The sequence below is a fragment of the Megalops cyprinoides genome, chromosome 1 (assembly GCF_013368585.1).
Source record: "Megalops cyprinoides isolate fMegCyp1 chromosome 1, fMegCyp1.pri, whole genome shotgun sequence".
In the NCBI taxonomy this organism is placed as follows: Eukaryota; Metazoa; Chordata; class Actinopteri; order Elopiformes; family Megalopidae; genus Megalops; species Megalops cyprinoides.
The window spans coordinates 37,658,615-37,679,809 of record NC_050583.1 but is presented as its reverse complement, the minus strand read 5'-3'; the positions used below and the strand labels follow the sequence as shown (position 1 = coordinate 37,679,809).

Sequence of the window (21,195 nt, the reverse complement as noted above, 5' to 3'; positions counted from 1 at the left end):
TCTATAGTTTTGAGTATATTTAGGACGTTGTCAAGTCTGGTCTTCAATACTCTAAGGGTCCCCACCTCCAACATAAACCCTGCCCAGCTATTACATGCATTTATGACCCTCTGACCGAAAAATACTTCCCAGTATCAATACGAAATTTACCTTTAAACATCCTCTGCATATGTCCCCTTTTTCTGCTGGCGGAATTCGTCATAAAATAACATTTGCAGTCAGTTTCATTTATCCCTTTTAAAAATTTAAAAGCTTCAATCAAATCTCCTATGACTGTCGTTTTGTCCAGACTAAAATGATTCAATGTCCTCGGTGTCTTTATATAACATATATGATATCTCCAATCTTGTTGCCCTACTCTATACTTTATATTTATATTTATATTTTCTTCTTATATTGTGGTGCCCATAACTGGACATAGCACTCTATTATAAAAGAAGTCTGATAAAGGCATTGTGTCCATTAATATAACCAAAACTAACATTATGTTAACTTAACCTAACAATTAATCATTTTTGCTATGTATCCAAGCATCCTATTTATCTTTTTTACAGCTTCGGCACAACTGCATTCACAATGCAAAATGCCTTTTGTGTATACTTTAAAATATTTTTGAGAAAATATGTACAAATTAATGAGACAATTAATGAGATGTAGCAAGCGGAAACACACAAACACACTTTATCCCATAGCAGTGAGTAAATCAGGTAACAGTAATTGATAGATCAGGAAACAGCTATCAGGATAAGACAAAGCTAAATCCAGTCAGAGCAAGGCAAACCGTAATGTCATCTCAAGAACATGGCAACATTCGGTAAAGTAGTAGACACCCTAGGATACTGAGTCACATCCTGCCCACTCACTCAGGTGGTCCTTTCACAAAGCCAGAACAAAACAATGGGCCTTATCTCCAAAGCACTCTGCTATAATGTGCTGATCAGAAAAAGAGCATCCATGGCCATGGGTGGACTTTATTAATGTATTGACATGCATTATTGATGGAATGGTATTATGGTAATGGGCTTGAGAGAAATGCTGGGGGCTTGGTTCTGGAGGGGGGGGGGGGCAGGGTGGAAAGGCTGAGTGGACATATTTCCACTGCAGCAAATACACTTGCCCCCACCAAAACCCATACCACTCCCATCCCCAAACAGGTCCCTACCATCTTGCTGGTCCCATTAGGCAGATAATGTGGGCTGTGCCATGGGACGAGCGAGAGAGAGCTATATTAATTATTTCCCAGTTCCACAATGTCCCAGTGAACTATCTCCCTGAGTCTCCGTGCGTGTGGGCCAGAATGCCCAGCGCACGTGGCCATGCTGAGACATGTCTCTGTAGCACCTGACAGGGAACGTGTGCAGGCGAGCTGGGGCAGTGCAGTCCTGCAAACAGAGCAGAGGGATCATTGGAAGGGTATAAAAATGAGCTCTGGTCCAGAGGCTCTGGTCTGTTGGGGCAGACTAAAACCAGCGGTGAAAACAAAAGGCCGTTGATAAAAATAAGTCCGAGTATTCATTTTTATAACAGTCCCGTTGCTTCACCCCCGACCAGGACATAGCCTCCATGTGCATAAAGTCTTCGAATTTAAATTTATCCCGCCAACAAAGGAGAAAACATGGCAGCATTGACATGGATCCATACCTATTGAAGGGAGCACTGGCCGTTAAGGAACCCCTGCTTGATAGTGTCCTACTATATCCATTTATTTCTTGTATCCATCCTGGTTCTCATTGCTGGTTACTGGTGAAAGCCCTCAGTAGGCCAGGGGGCTGTACAGCATGGCTGTTCACAGCAGTAGGATTTGTTCCGGTTCTCAACACTATCACCCCCTGAAACACACACACATAAACACACACATACACCCATTCCATACCTCCAGGTCTGATTACTGATCAAAGGAACCTGTCTTGAAGGCCATAACCCATGTGACTACAAGATTTATGAGACAAAACACTGGAGCCATCTTCTGAGAAACTGGCAGCTGCATTCCTGTTTTTCTGCTTGTTCCCTCTGCTGTAGGTCAAAGGGCATTCAAAATGTAACAGTCTGACTTGCGAGGAGATTTAAAACTCTTTGCATGCCTGCTCACACTAATCGCTGTACAGGTAATTGGAGAGGGGAGACAGTGTAAAAACTTTGACAATCCTCCATTTACTAAAATCTAAAATGCTGTGGAAATTCATCTTAGCTTTTCATGGGTTCATGTCTTCATACTTAAATCATTGTAGAAAATACAAAAGGGATGGTGACAAATATGACTGGTGATATAGATCACAGAATAAATCCTTAGACATAATTCAAATAACATAATTTAAACATAAATTATGAGGAGTCTTTCTCCTTAACCTGTGTTCTATGGTGCTCTTGAATGATAACAAAGCTGTTAGATAAAAGGAAAAGGAAACATAAATAAGATGAGGGAATTTCACTTTCACTCACAATTTCACTTCTGTTCAGCCATGACTCAACACCAAAGGAAAATCTTTACCATGAGATAGTACTACCGTCTACTCTGGTATCCTCAGCCCCCATCCCCGACACACACACACACACACACACACACACACACACAAAGACACACACACACACACACACACACACACACATGCACACGTACACACACACAACAGCTGCTCGCAGAAATCATCCTTCTGCATAATTTAGTGTGTTTCCTATTATATCCGAACCTAATTCCATAAAAACATGCAATATTGATAGCTTATTTTGTAGCGCTTAGATCTCCTTCCCAGAGAATAACTTAGGTTTACAATTTGTTTTATTCATCACATCCAACCCTCTGACTCAAACCTCTCCTTTGACCGGAAAACTTTTTGACAATTCAGGCAGAACCTCCAATGTAAAAACCAGTGGTGTGCAAGAATGAGGACACCACTGACTGTACCTGTTCTCTCTCCCCCACCCCCGCACCCCTGCAGGTGAGACCTTCTCAGAGAACTACAGCCACACAGAGCCCTGCCAGCCCTGCACGCGGTGTACCGGCCTGATGCGCATGCTGACTCCCTGCACGGACTCCAATGACGCTATCTGCATCTGCGACTATGGCTACTTCATGAGCAAGCTCTCAGGGAGCTGCGAGCCATGCACCACATGCCCTGAGGGCATGGGCGTGCTGGCTGGCTGTGGACAGGACCAGGACACCGTGTGTGAAGAGTGCACAGATAACAACTACTCTGACCAAGACAATGCACTAGACCCCTGCCTGCCATGCACCACCTGTGAAGAAGGGGTGGAGCTGGAGGTGGAGTCATGCACTCCCACCAGTGACACTGTCTGCCAAGGTAAGTGCAGGGGCACATAAACACATTGGATGAGGTCATCAGTAGGGGTCAAACTACGAGGTCATGCGCTGTAAAAGTACTGTTCCTGTGGTGTCCCTGATTTTTAAAATGGGGGACTTATAATGAAAGACAACGGCCACATGTTTAACATATCAGTCTGCTTTAATTATGGTTTTGCAGAAATGTTGAACACTTTGGTCCAAGAGCCATCCAGGGAAGAGCCCTAATGCCAGAATAACAGCTCTTACTTTACACAGCAACTGGATTGGTTGTGGGTCTGCTCTGTGTCAAATGGTACACAATGGAGTTCACCGCAGTAACCAGCTCCCTCAATAACTTCCACTTAATCTAATCTAGAGTGGATCTGGGTGTGCGTCATTATCAGCACCATGCAGGGTCAGAAAAGTGACATTCCACACTGTGAAGTCAGTGGTGATCTCTTTCCTCTGTGCCCAGATTAGATAGGCCCCATTGTAAACTAATAAGAAAGCGAGTCTATTGAACAGTATTGGCCAGATGGGCATCCTCGTGGGCGAAAGAAGAAAGGGGGTCAAGAACTAAAAGAGTCTTTTGTCTTTTCTCATAGCCCATCAGTGCATCCAGCCTTTGGGCCCGCAGGGGTGGGGAGTTCTTAGAGGGCTTGGATGAGCTTTGTGGAGAGAAGAATGCACAGATTTTTGCATATCGTCATTAATCCACATGACAGAGCATGGTTTGTCCTCGTCATTAAGCGCAAGTGTCTGAGTGTTCGTTTGTGTGTGCGTACAGTGCATATGCACTCTGCACAATAGCCTCAGATCAGAAGTGCACTCAGAACATCACAGCCTCCAGGGCTGGCTTGTGGTGGCCCGGTGGAAAGAGGCTGGATACTACTGCTGTTTTCACTTTGAGCCAGACTCCTTTGTTAACTTGAGGGTGGTGTAATCATTACACAGGTCATAAAATTAAAAAATTCCTGTGGTGTTCCACACCCCCCTACCAGCATTCAGTGCTGGTGGCCGATGAGAGACCATCAGTGGCAAGTTGATTGGTCCAAAGGGGACTGAGGGGAAGGTTTTGGGAGGGGTGAGGGGATAATCAGGGTGTGATGGGTTTCACAGCTGGGCTAATGTGCACAGAGCCCTATGGGATCAACCACTCCTTGACCTGAAATGAATTTCCAAGATAGATTTTGTTATAAAACAGTGTTGTATACTGGGGATGTTTTTTTATGAAAATAGTAAAAAAAAAAGAAGTAAAAAATAAATAATAATAAATAGTAATAAAAACGAGGTGGTTTAACACATGAACATACATCAATTTACTGGCCAGATGCCATTAAAAAAGTTTTGAAAAGTCTGCCCAGTTCAGTGTAGTGTACAGGGGACTGAAGGAGTCAGTGAGAGAATGCAGAGGTACACAGCAAATGAGCTGAGTGAATCTATACAGAGAGTGGAGGAGGGATTGCTTTGGTGTGACTGACAGTGTGAGTTGTTTGGCTGTGACATGATTGTGAACAAGGACAGGGTAGGTTAGATTATGTGATATGTGATCATGGTGATGTCAGTCAGCAATTTAACATTCTGGAAAACAGATAGTTTAGCTGGTAACAATGATGATGATGATTATGATGGTGATGATTATTAGGATGCCTTTTTATTACATACTCATATTCTGGAAACATCCCCTATACTGGCAAATTCTTTCCAAAGTTTAAAAATGGATGATATCCATTCTGTATGACTAGAAAACACCCAGTGCTATTTTGTTGATTCTATCATCTGCAATTAGCCCAAAGCCCTGGCAATATCCAGGAGAAGAAGAGAAGAATCCATACTTCCCTCGGTAACATGTTGATGAACTTCTGTGATAAGACATGGAAGGAGAAACAGGCTTTCCATAACACACATCTGTTCTGATATAACAAAGTCAGATTAATAAATAACAGACTTAATGAAGCAGGACTTGAGGATTATATGTCCATGGAGATCTCAACTGAAGATTCATTTATCCAAGAAAGTTAGAGGTCATCACTAGTGATTAGCTCCCACGCCCATTGAGACCGGTAATCTGGGTAAGGGCTCAGAGGTCATCAAGGGCTGGTCATTAGGGGAATGTTTTGGAGGTTGAAACAGCAAAGAGCTCCAGGAGGAATTTGAATGAAGCAACAAAAAATGAACCCCCCCCAGACATGGAGATCTGAGAGACTGCTGGCTCAAAGGTTGACCCAGTCAAGTTGGGGCCTGAAATGAAATAAAAACAATCTGTCCTGGCAGCTTTCAGATCTGATAGGTGATCATGTATTTACGAGGACACACTGGCAGCAGCAGCGCGCGCAATAAATCTCAAACACAGGAAGTTATTTGTGATAGGAGCAGATGTGGTATGAAATCGGCGCATAATTCGATTAAAGGGTTTGTTTTTTTCAGGATCACAGCTGTGTGTTGGCTGTTTCCAGGGCTCTTGACTTTAAAGGGGATGAAAGCCAGAGGAGAGATGAACAGCAGGGCTGCTCTGATGGTGCTGAGAGGTGTTGAAACCGTGTCGGCAGACCTCCCAAACATAGAATAGTTTGATCCACCTAATGATCATGACCTCATCCATTCATGTTATGAAACTCCTGTTAAGTCTTGGATGTGTTGGCTCCATGGGTTGGAATGGTCAAGTGATTTGTCAAAGGTGATCTTTTAATCACTTGCTGTCTGGGTTTTCAGAAGAGTGCACAGAGGGAAGGGAAGGGCAAAAGCAGGCTGTGGTAGGCTATGTTGCAAACATCCCCTCTTCTGCCCCCTGTCTGGTTCTCCTCAGACCCAGATGTCTCTGTCCCAGGGTGAGTGGAAAGAGCAAGCCACTCCCCATGAGGTCCTTCAAACCCCGCTGTGCGCATCCCGCGGTCAGCCCCCCTTCACCCTTTTTGCAAATCTTGGAGGCCAGCAGGTTGAGCTTGATGTGACGAGTTATGAGATGTGACAGGTGACCCTTGCCAAGAGGCACACACTGTGACTCCCTGGTCTTCCTGGAGTCAGGGGAAGGTTAGGTGGGGTTCAGTGGAGGGATGGACCCAATCAACTTTTCTGGTTATGGGGTGCAGAGGTAAATATTCCTTCCCAACTCAGCGTCTGATGTATTATAGTTACCAAAGCACATCAGACAAAGTGCACCTCTGACGGACTGTAGAGGTGACTCTCAAGTGCCATTGGAGTTGAAAGCAGGACTGTTTGCTCATATCCTGTCACTATGGCACAGCTGTTGGCTTTTGAGAACCTGCTTCAAAAATGGGTGAAACATATATATATATATATATATATATATATATATATATATATATATATATACACACATCTGTCTGTTCACATGCAACTATTCTAAACTACTCAATTAACATTCCAGTATCACTGTCATACAAGAGGGTTAAATAGGTACTCAATGACCACATCAATTGATACGACACTCATTGAGTCAGTACTTAGAAGACCATTCCCTCTGTGTGTGTATGTACAGAGCATCTTTGTATTTCTGTACAGAGGGCAACCCTGAACAACCAATGTTCTTCAGACTTATCAATGCCAGTGTTGACCTTCTTTATGAACCCGCTGGTCCCTGTGTAACACAATGTGAGCGTTGTGGTCTAGTGGTGGATAGAGCCACAGTTTGATGTTTGAAGGCCTGGATGGCCCTTTCCCATTTACCATCTCTCTCTGGACTGTGTGACCAGATAAAGAATTGTGTTCTTGTGTCGGTCAGTCAGAATATGCAACAGTCTGCAATCTTCTGGAATTTGCCCCCTTTGACGCCCAACATTCCGGGGGCATTCCTGGCGTACTGTACAATACTGTACCGACCAGGGGTGACTGAAAAACTTATGCCAGCGCTCGTGTCTTCCATTCACAGCCAATTTTCCGGTTATAAATTCTTCGACTTAATCTCTGACGGTTGTTACTGCATAAGAGGGCTTGTTCTCTGCTGCTCTTGATGCCTCCATTCTGTGTTTGCTGGACAGAAAAGAGATTTAGAGAGCATTTACCCAGCGAGAATGAACGGCTTCTATTTTTTTTCTCCATTACAGAACAATAGTAAGTTCTCTGTCACCCTTTGTGTGGTTAGACATCTTTACTGTTGCCACTCATATCTCATTTATTTTCTAATCATGGCCTAAATGCTGCTCAGCTCAACTTGTACTGTCCACATCCAAACTGACTTTCATCAGAGGTCACATGTTTTTCTGTGACACTTCATGTAGGCCTTCTGCAGACACTTCCTGTTTTCCAAGACTTCTGGGTCACAGTTAGTTGTTCTTTCAAATTAGCAACTGATTAAGACTAACTGGGCAGCTTTCTAAAAATATTGTGTTAAACTTCTTAGCATGCTGCTGGAAGTGATCCGTGTGGAACTGTCAGTCCTTTGTTTATCTTTTACTGACCTTCAGAAGTATACAATGAATACCATGCATGTGCAGTGAGACCATATGGTTTCTGGTCTGTGCTCATACAGTTAGTCCATGTGGTACAAGAATTACTATACAGTCTGCTAAGCTTGTTTGTATCTTGATGGCTTTGCTAATGGTCCCTTTTGCAGATGTCTTAGACCCCTAGTCTCATCTAGGTAGTTGCCTTCCATTTGTTTGAGGCACCAAAAATGTACGCATCTCTTAGGAGTATGTTTACAAACTGGCTGCTACTGGTTCTGAGCCTTAGTTCCTTCTGGGTTCTGGTTTTCTGTATAAAATAAGGGAGGAGGGAGAGTAGGCAGGGGAGAGAAAGAGGGAGAGAGAAAGGGAGGGAGGGGGGAGAGCTGGAGAAACAGGCAGAATGGAGAGAGGCAGCAGATGCTGAGAAGTGCTCTTGATCAATAAAAGCGATGGAGTTTCTCCACTGTGTTCTCTGGTTTCTCTGGTTGACCTCTGCAAGCTCTGATCACATTCTGCCGCAGAGCGCACTCACTCTGACAGAGGCCCAGTTGCTGCACCCCCTCCCCCATGGTGTGCCCATCCTAGTCCTCTCCTCTCCTCTTCTCCATCCTTCCATTCCCCCCCACACCGACGCCCAGCCAGTGGGGTTGAGTAGCACTGTCCTGCTCAACCCCACTGCCTCATTTGTTCATTTTTTAAAACCTTGTCGGATCAACACTTGATGGGACAGTGAGTCCCTAACCTACATCCTTAAACTGGTCCAGGCATACTGTACGATAGACTGATTAACAAACAGTCGGTTTGGTTTTGGTAACTGATTTTTCAAATCCTGTGCGTTGTATTGAGGTTGAAAGTCATCACGTCTCTTTGATGGTCACAGACAGCCTTAGTATTACTAAAAGCACATATATTGAAATTATGATCGATTGATGCTTGAGTAGTGAGGTGAAACGCAAAATACACTTTGCTGAGAGGAAATTTTCTTGCAGAGATATTTAAATTAATGTATTTTGCATACATATTTACTGGGTGTACCTGGTGGGTTGATCAGACACGCATACACTGAAATGTTTGATTGAGGTATTTCCCAAAACACAACGTACTCCATCCTGTTAAATAAGCATCTTGCAGAGATAATGTTCAAATGAATATATGGTACATTCATATTTAATGAGTGTCAGTGTATTTTCAACACAGCGCAGACAGGAATCAGCCCATGGCAAGGCAGCAGAGTTCATGCTCCAAAACCATAATGACAGGCCATAAAACACACCCCACACCAGCAGGAAAACCCTTTTTCCTCTGACCTTAGATCCATAAGTCAGGTTTGACTGCACTGTATAATCTTTAAGAGGGGGGGAACACCTGTTGGTTGCAGTGTGTCAAGAGCTGAAATTACAGGGGAATGCAGAATGGCTGAGGCTGAGGTGATTTGCGTCACACACACATATACGCTCACAAACACACACACACACACACATACATACATGCTCACACACACACACACACACACACACACACACATATACGCTCACAAACACACACACACACATACATACATGCTCACACACACACACACACACACACGCACACACACGTTCATACACACACACACATACATGCTCACACACACAAAAGCTCTCTCTCTCTCTCTCTCTCTCTCTCTCTCTCACACACACACACACACACACACACACATCTGCACTGAATAATACATCTTACGCTCAAATGCCCCAGTGGCATCAGTGGTATCACTAAACATAAATCCAGCATTTCTTTTATCTTTGCAATGTTACTTGACAAATGTGTGTCTACAATTAAGGTGTTTTGGGCTGTCACCCAAAAAGTAATAGTCTATTGTGCGAGGAATAAGACATACCAAGAATCATAAACAAATGAATCAAAAACAAAAACAAAAAAAATCAAAACAACAAACCCCAAATTATAGCTGTATTTTAAGATCAAAAGTAATGATTAATGTAGTAGAAACACCCTGCAAAGAGTATGTGTTGGCAGAAAAGGTAATTGTTATATATTTGGCTCAGACTTGTTTTACTCATACTATAGGGACTTTTTATGCCAAAAGCAATAAGACAAATCTCAAAATACTTTTAAACAGGAAAGTGCACTGTGGAAAGGCAATCCACAGGTACATATGAATACAGTAAATATGCACATTAACACTGACTTGGTTGCTGCACACACTTGTGTGTATATGTGTGTGTGTAGGGTTGGGTATAGTTTGGGTTTTTTTTCCAATACCTAAAGTGATACTTTTAAAATGGTACCGGTGCCTAAACGGTGCCTGAATCGATACTAAAAAAAAAGAGCACAAAACGACGGTTGACGACATTAAAGAACAGCTTTAGCTTTAGCTTTTTATTGCTAAGGCAAATTTGAACTTGAAATTGAACAATATATTAACCCTTTTGCACGTAACTTATTTTTATGCTTTGCATCACGCATGTTGCGTTACATGGTTTGTGTTTCCATTTTCCAAGCTTCTCATAGTTTTCAATTAGTATTTGCTGTATTTTTAAACCTTAAATCACTGTTTCCTCAAAGCTAAAATTAGCTAGAATTTTTCCGATCTAGTGTTCTAATCACACCGGTTTTAGCATACACGCTAAAAGGCAAATCACACTGGTGTGACCGTACACGCAAAAGGGTTAACTTAACAGTTTAAACTATACTTAAATATATAAATATAAATAAATACAAAACACAATAAATTTACATAACAAATTCACATAATAAATAAAATCTAACCCAACTACAATAATTTAGCACTAAATAACAGTTACAGATGCACTACAGGGAGATACATTCATACACACACAAACAAACACAGTAAAATGACTAAAAGTTTTGACATATTTTCCTCTGGATAAATCTAAACTGATAAACAAGATATGTACATAGTAGTCCTTGAATGTAAAAACATCTTAGACAAAGAATCTCAGAAACATCATTACAGCATTTTACAATAACAGATGAAAACATGGGCTAGATACACACAGAGAAAAATACCTCTGTACAAGTCTGATGTTAAATTACACTAAATCCTGCAGATCGATGAGTAAACGCTGGTGAAATTAATATGTCTGAAGGTGTAAAGTACTAACCAGCTCACTCTTCTGCACATGTGAGCAATGAGCTTTTCCATGGGTGGGAGCAGACAGAGCAGGTTTCATTATGTTCAATCCCTTTACTGCAGCGTAATTACTCCTGCTAATCAGAGCACTTTACAACAGTGCTTCCGTTCACCCCCCCCCCCCCCCCCCAGAGCACAAACCTCCGGCCCACACTTCAGCCAGATCATAGACTCAGAGAGAGAGAGAGAGAGACAGAGAGAGAGAGCGAGGGAGAGAGGGAGAGAGAGAGAGAGAGAGAGAGAGAGAGAGAGGGAGAGAGAACGAAAGAACAAGCAAATGAGTAAATGAGGGAATAGCAAGATTAGAGGTCCAAATGAGAGCTGCAGACACTGAGAGAATGAGAGAGAGCGAGAGATGCAGAAAAAAGATAATGAGACAAAACAGTTACAGAAAGAACAAGAGATGTAATAATGAGATAGTGGCAGAGCGAGGCCGAACAAGAGTGAGAGACATTGAGCGACAGAAACATAGGGAATGTTTTGTGCTTCACAAAGAAGGTCTCTGTGGGTCCAGGGAGTCTGGTGCTGACTACAATCCACCCCCCCCCCCCCCCCCCCCCCCCCCACACACACACACACACACACACACACACACACCACCCCTAAGGCCTTCTGATGGTGGGGGTAAAAGAGCCCCGGGGTGAGGAGCTCTATTCGTCTGAGAATAGTGTGGAGTGTGGCAGGAGGCGTGGAAAAGTTTGGAGGAGGAGAGGGAGGCATTAGAAGGTGTAAGTGAAGGTTAAGTGCAAACTGATATCAAAAATCATTTGAGAAAGGCAAGAAAACAAACACACCCCTTAATAAACAGTTTTATGGGCTTGGGTTCTTAAATCACAGAATAACATGCAATTATGATTTTACTGAGGGAAAAAATAATAAAACAAGGAACTTACCAGTACAGGTGCTTTGTATTTATTTCAGTCATCAGACGCCTATAGGAGCCACTGTTTTATTTCCTTCTTTTATAGTTATTTTTATAAGCACCAGGCTACAATTAGCATCAAAAGCAGAAGAGAAAGAATGCAGCTGCTTGAATGTACTGGCATTCATATGAGGTAGTTATTAGTATTTAATAGCATGAAAAGAAAGAGTAGAGAAAATAATGATATTGTTCAGTTTGTAGTTCACAGTTCTGACTATGCTGAACAGATGTTCCTTATCAAAGAAGATGGACAGGTTCTTACCTTACACACATTGGTGTGTGATTAATGGATGATGCTGGATTTTTTTATATTACTATTTACTGTTACGGTAAACTTAAAAAGGGCATCAGTGTATCCCTACAGTATTCTAGTGCCAGGTTTACTGTTTTAACCACTATACCACATGCTACAGCAATATGCTCTGAAAGGGTGTGGGTTATTCTTGTTACTGTCAACAGATGCTTATAACCACCTTAGGAAAGCAAAGAACAAAAAGTTCTCTTTCCAAGATCAGTGTCCACATGAGGGCTTTGGTCTTCTCAATCTATGTCTCTTCCTGTCTCTACAGGGATAAATTAGAAGCAGAGACGCATTACAGGATAGTTACTATGAAAGGGAATATTCAGCCTTCTGACTATGGTAGCGGAGAGAGCAAGGGGTTGTGGGCAGTCAGCTGCATCAAAGCTGTGTTTTACTGAATCAGCAGCATGCCCGGAGAAAGCACATGACTTCAGCTCTAGGCTCATTTAACTCCAGGCGGGGGTAGGTGATTCACCACCACCCCCCACCTCCCTTTACCTAGTGCCACCTGGTCCATCCAATCAGAGGCAATAAACAATACACCTTTTCTGTTTTCATATTCATGTATGCTTTTTGTGCATGCCATATGTTTCTTTTCTGTTTTTTTTGTGTAACATGTGATTCCTCCCAAGAGCTCACCCTGTCAATGTGAAGGAACTGTGCAATTAATATAACCTAACAAGACCCCTATGGAACTTTACATGAGGAACATATCCAAATGCCAGGTGGTTTAGGGCAAGTTGGTACTACGCAAATGAATCTGATTATATTAAAATGATTTGCTGGATTAATGATCAGACAGGCTTGTCAACAACAAAAGCCATGACTACATTTGGAGCAAATGTGCCACTTTGAATTATTCTGATAGCCCATATTATTTAACTATCCAGGAGAACTGGCACCACCCCCACCACCACATCCGTTTTCAGGAAGTCTGAATGGCTGTGTCATCCGTCCTCAATTTAGAGAGTATCCAGAGACCTAAATCATTCCTGAAACTACTTATTTCCTACTGGGGTGATAAGCACATGCAAATTTTGGAAATGTTTCAGCATCCTTACCTAGGATGAGCTGTAACATATATAAGTGGTGAAGCTGTGGAGAATGCCCATGCTTTGACTACACTGGAGGAACCTTTGGGTATAGCAGTTGGTTAAATGACGCCACAATCCATACACTGTAGGACCTGGGCACCATCCCTAAAGCCAGCTCTGTGTGTGCTAATGAACAGCAGGCTTAGAGCCAAGGTCATGCCCGGGGTTATTCCATCATATGCAAACAGGCTAATCCCCCTGCTCTACGCCGGGCCTGTTCCCATGAGCAACACTTCAAAGGAGAGACTCAGAGGATGTCTGAGAAAAAACAAATGTGTCCCTCCATCTGCCACCAGTGTGAGCGCGCCAGCTGGGTGCGGTCACTCCAGGCCCAGGAGCACTCTAGCCTGGACTCCTGTGTGTTTTCCTGTGATTCCCAGCACCTCAAATCTGATTTTGGGCAACTCCAGTCCCATAGGTACTCAGTGGGGACCTGCAGGTCTCAGAACGGTCCTTTTGATTAAAACTACTTCAGGTGTGGAGGAAACAGATGGATTTTACTTCTCCTGAGTGGTATAATGACTGGTATAATGGTTAAAATTTGAGATGTGATGAAAACCAGACTCCTGTGGCTCTGCAGACTAGAGTTTCCTCCGGTTGCATTCTCAGTTGTGAGTGAGTGATGGACTTCGTCTTAGCAGATGCCCTTATCCAGAGGAACATACACTGCTTACACAGCATCCATTTACAGGACACAGCTCTGTGATGTGTTCTGCAGACACCTCTGCAATACAGTACACAACAAGCATTTTTGTGCTTTATTCATGAGTCTGCCACACTGGAGAAGCATTTGACAGCTAAGAACATTGAGATGCAATGAATTCAAACATTATGCATGAGAGTGGACAAATGGACTATAATTCATCAACTCAATAAAAAGATAACTGCCGTCCAAAACCAATGGGCTAATTAATGACTGAATGACGAATGCAAAACCTATTAGCAGCACTTTATATTATCTGAACATTCTCCCCACTAATATTTTGTAACCAACCTCCATCTCTCCTTCTTCCACAGACATAAACCCACGCTTTTCAGCCTCACCTTCACCTTCACTGAGTGCTTCACCCCCATCCTTTACGGATGGCCTCCTGCCCATCTCCCCCACAGAGAGCGCCCCCACTGGGGATCCCAGCTACCCGGAATTCATCGGCCATGGCCTCAACGAGAAGCTCATTCCTATCTATTGTTCCATACTGGCAGCTGTGGTGCTGGGCCTGGTAGCCTTCATCATCTTCAAGAGGTGAGGAACACAGGGTCCCGGAGAAGAGTGGGTCACAGGGGTGCAGGGTTATATGGCACAGGGCTTTGTTATGAAAATGATAATGAACACCTGCAGACATTACAATGTTGGAATGGGCACTCATAAGCTAAACTATCTAAAATATATGGACATGTGGACAACAAAATTTTGAGTAAGAAGGTAGCACACATATCAGAACAAAAGCAGTGATTAATGAATGGTTTCATTAAGTAACTGTGTAATTAAAAGTCATACTGCATCCCCCTAGAAAACTGGTAAGGAATCGTAGTGATCTGTCTGTCTGAGGAGTGGGGCTTATAATACTTTATATGAGTAAATTTAATTTTAAGTGAATCAAATTTAAATGCTGACACAAAATGTTCATAAATTATGTGTTGCACAGATACCTTATGTTGCCATACCTCCGCTTCAGAACACATTAACATATTATAGTTATATTTAACATTAGTGTTAAACAGATTTAGAGGACATATTTTCCTTTTCTTTATCTCTCACTTCTTCATTATTTTAAAAGAAATGTGCTTATGAAATTAAAAGGGCACCACATTACCATAATTTCAGGGTTTTTTTTTTTTCATTTCAGTTTTTTTTTCATTTCAATTCCATTCTTCTAAATGTCTGATTACATTTAATTTGTATTCAATTTACTAGTGATAGAAGAAATTATAGATGCAGTAGAACAAGGAAACAGTATGATACTTGGTGAATTGAGAGGTGGTAAATGAAAAATAGACATGCCTTTTACAATGGGACTCTGTTTTCCATCAATACAGGAACAAGACACTCATTGGCTCAAGCTAAACATAGATTATGTGATTCCAGACCCCAGATTGTAATACAATTATATTTTTATTCAAGTCATCTGTGGTTTCCTGCCTGAAGGCATTGCATGCCTAGTTTGCACAGTCCTCTCTTGTTTTTGTTGGGGTCATTTAAAATCCATGTGTGAACCCTTCTTAGTTTCCTTTATGATACCTGTATCCTGTCATACTAAGAAATTGTTTGGCTTCTCTGCATAAGACTTTGAGGCTGGTGAACACATTTTTATCCAAAAAAAAAAACTGTCAGTAACTGGGTGAGCAAAGCAGCCTGGGGCAATGGGGACAGGGACCAGGAACAGGGCTATGAAATATTCAGACACGTTGTTAGAGGGCGTGACATTGACCCACTTTCATTAAATGAACAGACAGCCAGACATGCATTAACATGGGGCCTCAGCATTTTCTGTTGATCAAAAAAGGACCAACAGAGGTGCCACTGGATGTATGCCTTTAATGCATAGTCATATGTTAAAACAAGCACCACAGTAATCCTGTCTGTCTAAATGGTGTCTGGAACATCACTTTTAACCGTGTAAAAAACAAAGCCCATTGACTCAATTGGACATTGATAGGCGTGGCAGTGTGCTTTGTCAAATGCAAACTGACTTCAGTCCCGTTGTGTGTGACTTGCAGGGTGTCCAAGATGAGCAGTTTTCTTAATGGCAAAAGGGTTATTGGTGGGTGGGTTGGACTGGATGTGGAAGCTCATTTCAGGTAACAAGGCACTTTTCCATTTCCCCATTGGAACAGGTGGAACAGCTGCAAGCAGAACAAGCAGGGTGCCAACAATCGCAGTGTGAACCAGACGCCATCGCCAGAGGGAGAGAAACTGCACAGCGATAGTGGCATCTCGGTGGACAGCCAGAGCCTGCAGGAACAGCAGCAACAGCAGCAACAGCAACAGCAGCAGCAGGCACAGACAGGTAAACAGTCACTCACCCTCTCAGGCCACAACATACTGTATCACACAAACAGGCCAGGGCTTGCAGTGGGAAACAACATTTCAGAAAAATCTATTACAGGCTACATCTAAGCAGGGACATGCTACTCTTTATAAGTTGGTTCCTAAAGTCTGCCCTGAAATAGAGTATTGTATGGTGTTTCCTGCTTAATATATCTTTAAGCAGAACTGAATAGCCAAACAGCATGAACAGAATATTCTCCAAGCAGAAGCAGAAACAAGCATTGTGGGAAATGTATGCTATATGAAGAAATGTATAAAGAGCAGCAACTGAGCAGTAGAAAAGTAACCTTATTCTTTGCACCTTGAGCCGGATTGCACCTTATACAAGTAAATTACAATAATGTAATGTAAAGTATGTGGCTTGTATATGCTGCGCTTTAGATGTCCACTTCATCCGTTTTGTCCCATTTCATTAACAGGCCTGTCATGGCATAATGTGAGCTTGCTTTTTTCCAAAGCTAGTGTTCCATTATTCAATTATGTTATTTATTACTAAGCATATTGACTTCTTCAAGAGATGTGTAAATGTCAGTTTTAAAGCACAATGATCCAGATCTAGCAACTGAATAATTATAAATCTAAGAGCAGAGGCTGGAACAAAATCCAGCACATGCACCAGCCATCCAGTTTGGCTCTGCTGGTTTAGTGTGATGTCATCAGATGCTCTTACCTCTTACCCTTTGCTCTGAGAGTAATGGGCTTCTTGAACCATGGTGGTATATTCAGTCCATATGCGATGGGATAGCTGATACCAGAACCTGTCAGCACATCTCTGACCCTGAGTGAAAAACTTCAGCCAATGTAAAACTAACAGAGGTAACATCACAGACACATTTAGAAGAACTTCTATTATTCTATTACACCAAAATAAGGAGAAAAACCTGTTTTGTTGTAGAACAATTGAATTCTGTAGACAAATCTTCTGAGGGTTGCTGTTTGATTGCCTCCTTAACAGGAGCTGTGTCACAAAGCTCTTTGTAGATCACTACTAACATCAACATATGTCAGTCTATAACAATTTGAGTTTTTAAATGGTACTAATTACCCTGAATATTGCCTCCCATTACCTACAGAACAGTGTGGATGTAATTTGGCATCTTTCCAAAGATAATGGCATGTTATTTGAAATTGCAAGTAGTCACCAATAACATCTCAACATGAGTATTGTACATCTGTATTGTACATCTGTATTTCACAATGTACCTGTATCACTTAAGCTATTATTGCATATTCATACCCAGGGGAGGTTCTTTAGATAAAGGAGGGTGGGAATTCAAAGAGGTGTTGGCCTCTGCTGGAGAATACAGGCACTTCCTCTTCTGCACACATAAATAACAAACATAAATCAGCTTCTGTTAAACTAGTGCCCTGCACCTCCAGTGATTTTCATTTAGTTTTGATTAGTTTCATTGTTGCTGTAACCAAGAAGGCAGATTTTTAAACCCAAACAATAACATTTCAATAATGCTTAAAAATGTATAATTTTAAGTGTCCCTCAGTGGTGGCTTGTGAGCTTGAAATGGAGACTATAGAAATGTGTCCTTTATACTGATCGTTCTTCTTAACTTTGTGTGTTTTGTTTTCACTTTCAGGGTGAGGTTTCTGCCTCCTCTATTTCGAGCTCATGAGCCAGCACTGATATCTTTGACGCATAATTATTTACCATAAATCCCCTCAGTTTCACTGGAATGCTTAAAACGGACCTCTCATTGTCAAGAGAGTTACCCAGAATACCCAAATGCAAGATGGTTCAAAACAAGCCTGTTAGAATGCAAGAGAAAAATGACAGTATGCTGATCAGGTGCACTCTCGCCAGCGCGCTGTGAGCTGCACGCCCTCCCATAGGCCCAGAAGCAATAAGTCTCCTTTTTGACACAAACACCATTCCAGCATCCCATCCCTTCACTCCCCACCCCTGATGACCCTCTTTGACATGAAAACCATTTTGTTGTTCGTTGGTTTTGACGCCCCTGTTGCTCCGCCCTAACGTGAAACTGATATTTGCTCGGGAGCTGGCTGTTGCTTAAGGCACAGGGGACCTTGTGACTTGAAGACTCAGGCGTTGATATCTTTGTAGAATGGCTGTCCGGGTGAGTGTTTTTTGCTGCTGTGTGAGGAGAGAGGCCCGTGTGAAGGGACGTGTGGATTTTGTGGTTGCCTCTGCCCCCAGGGCTTTGGCATTAAGAAGGAATGCCTCTTCCCTGAGGAGCTCTGCCTGATGGCCTCATCAGCACAGCTTTCAGCGTTGCCTTCAAAACACTGCAGTTCAGAACAACAAGCAAAGGGGAAAATGGCATTCCCTCGCATTGCACCACATTGCCTGTGCTGTGAACAGTTTGGAGCATGCCCTAAAGAACCGGTTTGGGGTATCTTCACATTCAACAAGGCGTGTTTTGTGGGGAAGACTGAAAGAGGGTTTGACTGAAGTGGCACGCAGTCAGACCCCTTGCTTTTCCTAGAGACTCCCTGACTCCTGTTGTCACTCTGCGCTCAAAGGCAAGGATTTAAATGTTTTTGCTCGTAATCCTTTGATTTGAGGTGAACTGTATGAGGTTCAGACTGACACTGTTTACAGTTCACTAAGAATCTGGCTAGAAATCTAACAGTTCCACTTGCCTAATGACACATGACAAATTTTGTAGAAATGATGGGTCAGGGTTGAATTAATGTGATGCGATGCTTTATGTGGTCATAGCATCCACTTAGTACCACTCATTATGTAGTGACTGAAATCCCTGAAAGACAAACGGACCCATAGTTTGATATTCAAGATACTATACTTTTATCTCATATATTTCAGTGCACAGTAACTGAAAAAGAATGCAAAATAGAACAGTGGAGGGAATAAGTGGGAGTCCTGTTTGCACTATGAGATGCTATGAGATGAACAACACCCCTGGTGGGAACATGTTGTAATTACAGCAAGCTTTGTTACTTTCTCCGTTTCTTTCTAATTCCTTTGGCTTTTCAAAAGCAGTAAAGCAATGCTTCAAAAGGAAACTGTCATTAATACTGGCATGAGGAAAAAAAAGAAACGATAAGAAAATCCTATAGAATGTAAAAATACAACAGAAATTGGGATAAAATTAGATTTTCTCATTAGGAGAAGTGGCATCTATGATTGGGGGAACTAAGTCAGACCATCCGTTACAAATTTACCCAATGTATAGAATGCCAAGGAGCAAATGTTTTAGCTGTTAGAAAGCTGTAAAAATAATTGTGTTAAATGGCTTCCAAACAATTTAAAAACTGACAACCAATCAAAGAAATAACCTCTATTTTGTAGGACTGCTGCCATCCAGAATGCCATAGATTTGGCCATAGATTTTGTGATTCTAAAGCCTGTGAACACAATGTTTCAATGTATAATTTGGTGATTTGCCTTGAACATCCCATGTATGCACTATCTTTAAGAATGAGATTTAATTGCTTCAGATTGGTGAATAGAGGATTTGGTGGCCATTGCCAATGGCAACTGTTGTGACTCAGTGTGGTGTCTAAGTGTATTTCCCTCTGTCCCCTGTTTCTCAGTAGTGGTGAAGGTGGATGGGGGGCCCATCTTGGCCCTACCCCCCCACAAGCGTGAAGAAGTGGAAAAGCTCCTGAACAGATGTTGCGGAAGTGAGGGGATGGGGGACGAGGAGGAGACGGACTGGTGCAACCTGGCAGGGCTGCTAGGCTACGAGGATGAGCACATCGCATCGTTCCGACAGGAGGAGCACCCAGTCCGGGCACTGCTGTCCGACTGGGCCAGCAAAGACTGTGCCAGCATGGATGCGCTCTGCACGGCCCTGCGCAAGATCAACCGGGACGACGTCGCCCAGAGCCTGGCCCTCAACCCCAGCACCGAACCAACCGCCACCTCGGCAGTGTGACAGCCCAGCCCCGCCATCCTCCCCACTACCACCGTGTCTGACAGCAGGATCTTGTGTAAATGAGAAAGCGAAGTCTTGTTGGTAGGAGAGGCTGCCCCGCAAAAGGGAGCAGGGAAAGACACTAGGCTGGTTGGTCGTTGGATTTTCCTTTGAAAGGGGACATGGTTCTGATGAAGGATTGAGGAGAGAACCCCTCCCATGCCCTTCCTCCCAGCCCCCATCCTCTCATAAGGATGGAGCTCACATTCTCCACACTGCCTCCCACCCCTTTTGATCCAAAATCCTCAGTTCATTCTGCAGTCTAACCTTTCCCCGACCCTGCCCCCACCCCCTCCCCCCGAGACTCCTCCTCCTACCAGTCCCTCCCCCACCGTCCTGCCAACGCTCCCTCAGACTGCTGTGCCCATGTGACCCATTGTCAGTATTCTCCTCTTACTCCCTTCCCCTTGTACAGAGATGAACAGAGAGACCAGACGCTGTACCTCCTCTGAGGTTAACTATGATGCCACATCTAGGCTCCTGCCACGGTCCGGAGTCATAACTCTGCTCCTCTTTCTGCTCTCCTTTCCTCCGATGCCATGGCTTTACTGCTCCCAGGCCCTCCTGATACCACCACAGGTGGTGATCCTTCTCTCACTGCCCTTTTTCATTCGAGAAAACCGTATCACTGTGGGAATAAGAGCCACAAATTTGCAATTTATGTAGCTGAAGTCCTAATGGATGTTCCCTCCCTCCCTGCCTCTCTCTCTGTTGCTCTCTCTCGTTCTCTTTCTGTCTTTCTGTTGCTCTCTCTCTCTCTCTCTCTGTATTTAACTCCTCCTGTCTTTGTATCCCTGAATTTACTTGCTCTTTTTCTGGGAAAGTCAGTGAGCCAATAATCTGATACTCCACTTTGTCTATTCTCTTTTTAATCCGATATCTCTTTAGTGCCTCCCTTTTGAAGTCAAGTAAACCACAAAAGATCTATATTAATCCATTGTATATTCTGTAAAATAAAGTATACCATTGTTTGTGATTATATGCTAGAGTTCCATGGCTTGCACCTGATTTTCCTGGCTTAAAAGAGCTTCACTGTGACATTAGATAATTGGTGAAATGCCAGATATGAAGAACT

At 42.9% G+C, this 21,195-nt stretch overlaps 1 protein-coding gene across 1 annotated transcript in view; it reads left to right on the top strand.

Moving 5' to 3' along the window:
* Nucleotides 1-20,407, top strand: part of LOC118782242 (tumor necrosis factor receptor superfamily member 16-like) — a 34,925-nt gene extending 14,518 nt beyond the window's left edge. Inside the window, exons 3-6 of the mRNA XM_036535550.1 lie at nt 2,937-3,299; nt 14,175-14,400; nt 15,993-16,165; nt 19,741-20,407. Coding sequence (XP_036391443.1) covers nt 2,937-3,299; nt 14,175-14,400; nt 15,993-16,165; nt 19,741-20,081 — 1,103 coding nt within the window. The 3' untranslated portion in view covers nt 20,082-20,407. The remainder of the gene's footprint in view (nt 1-2,936; nt 3,300-14,174; nt 14,401-15,992; nt 16,166-19,740) is intronic.
* Nucleotides 20,408-21,195: the final 788 nt, after the last annotated feature.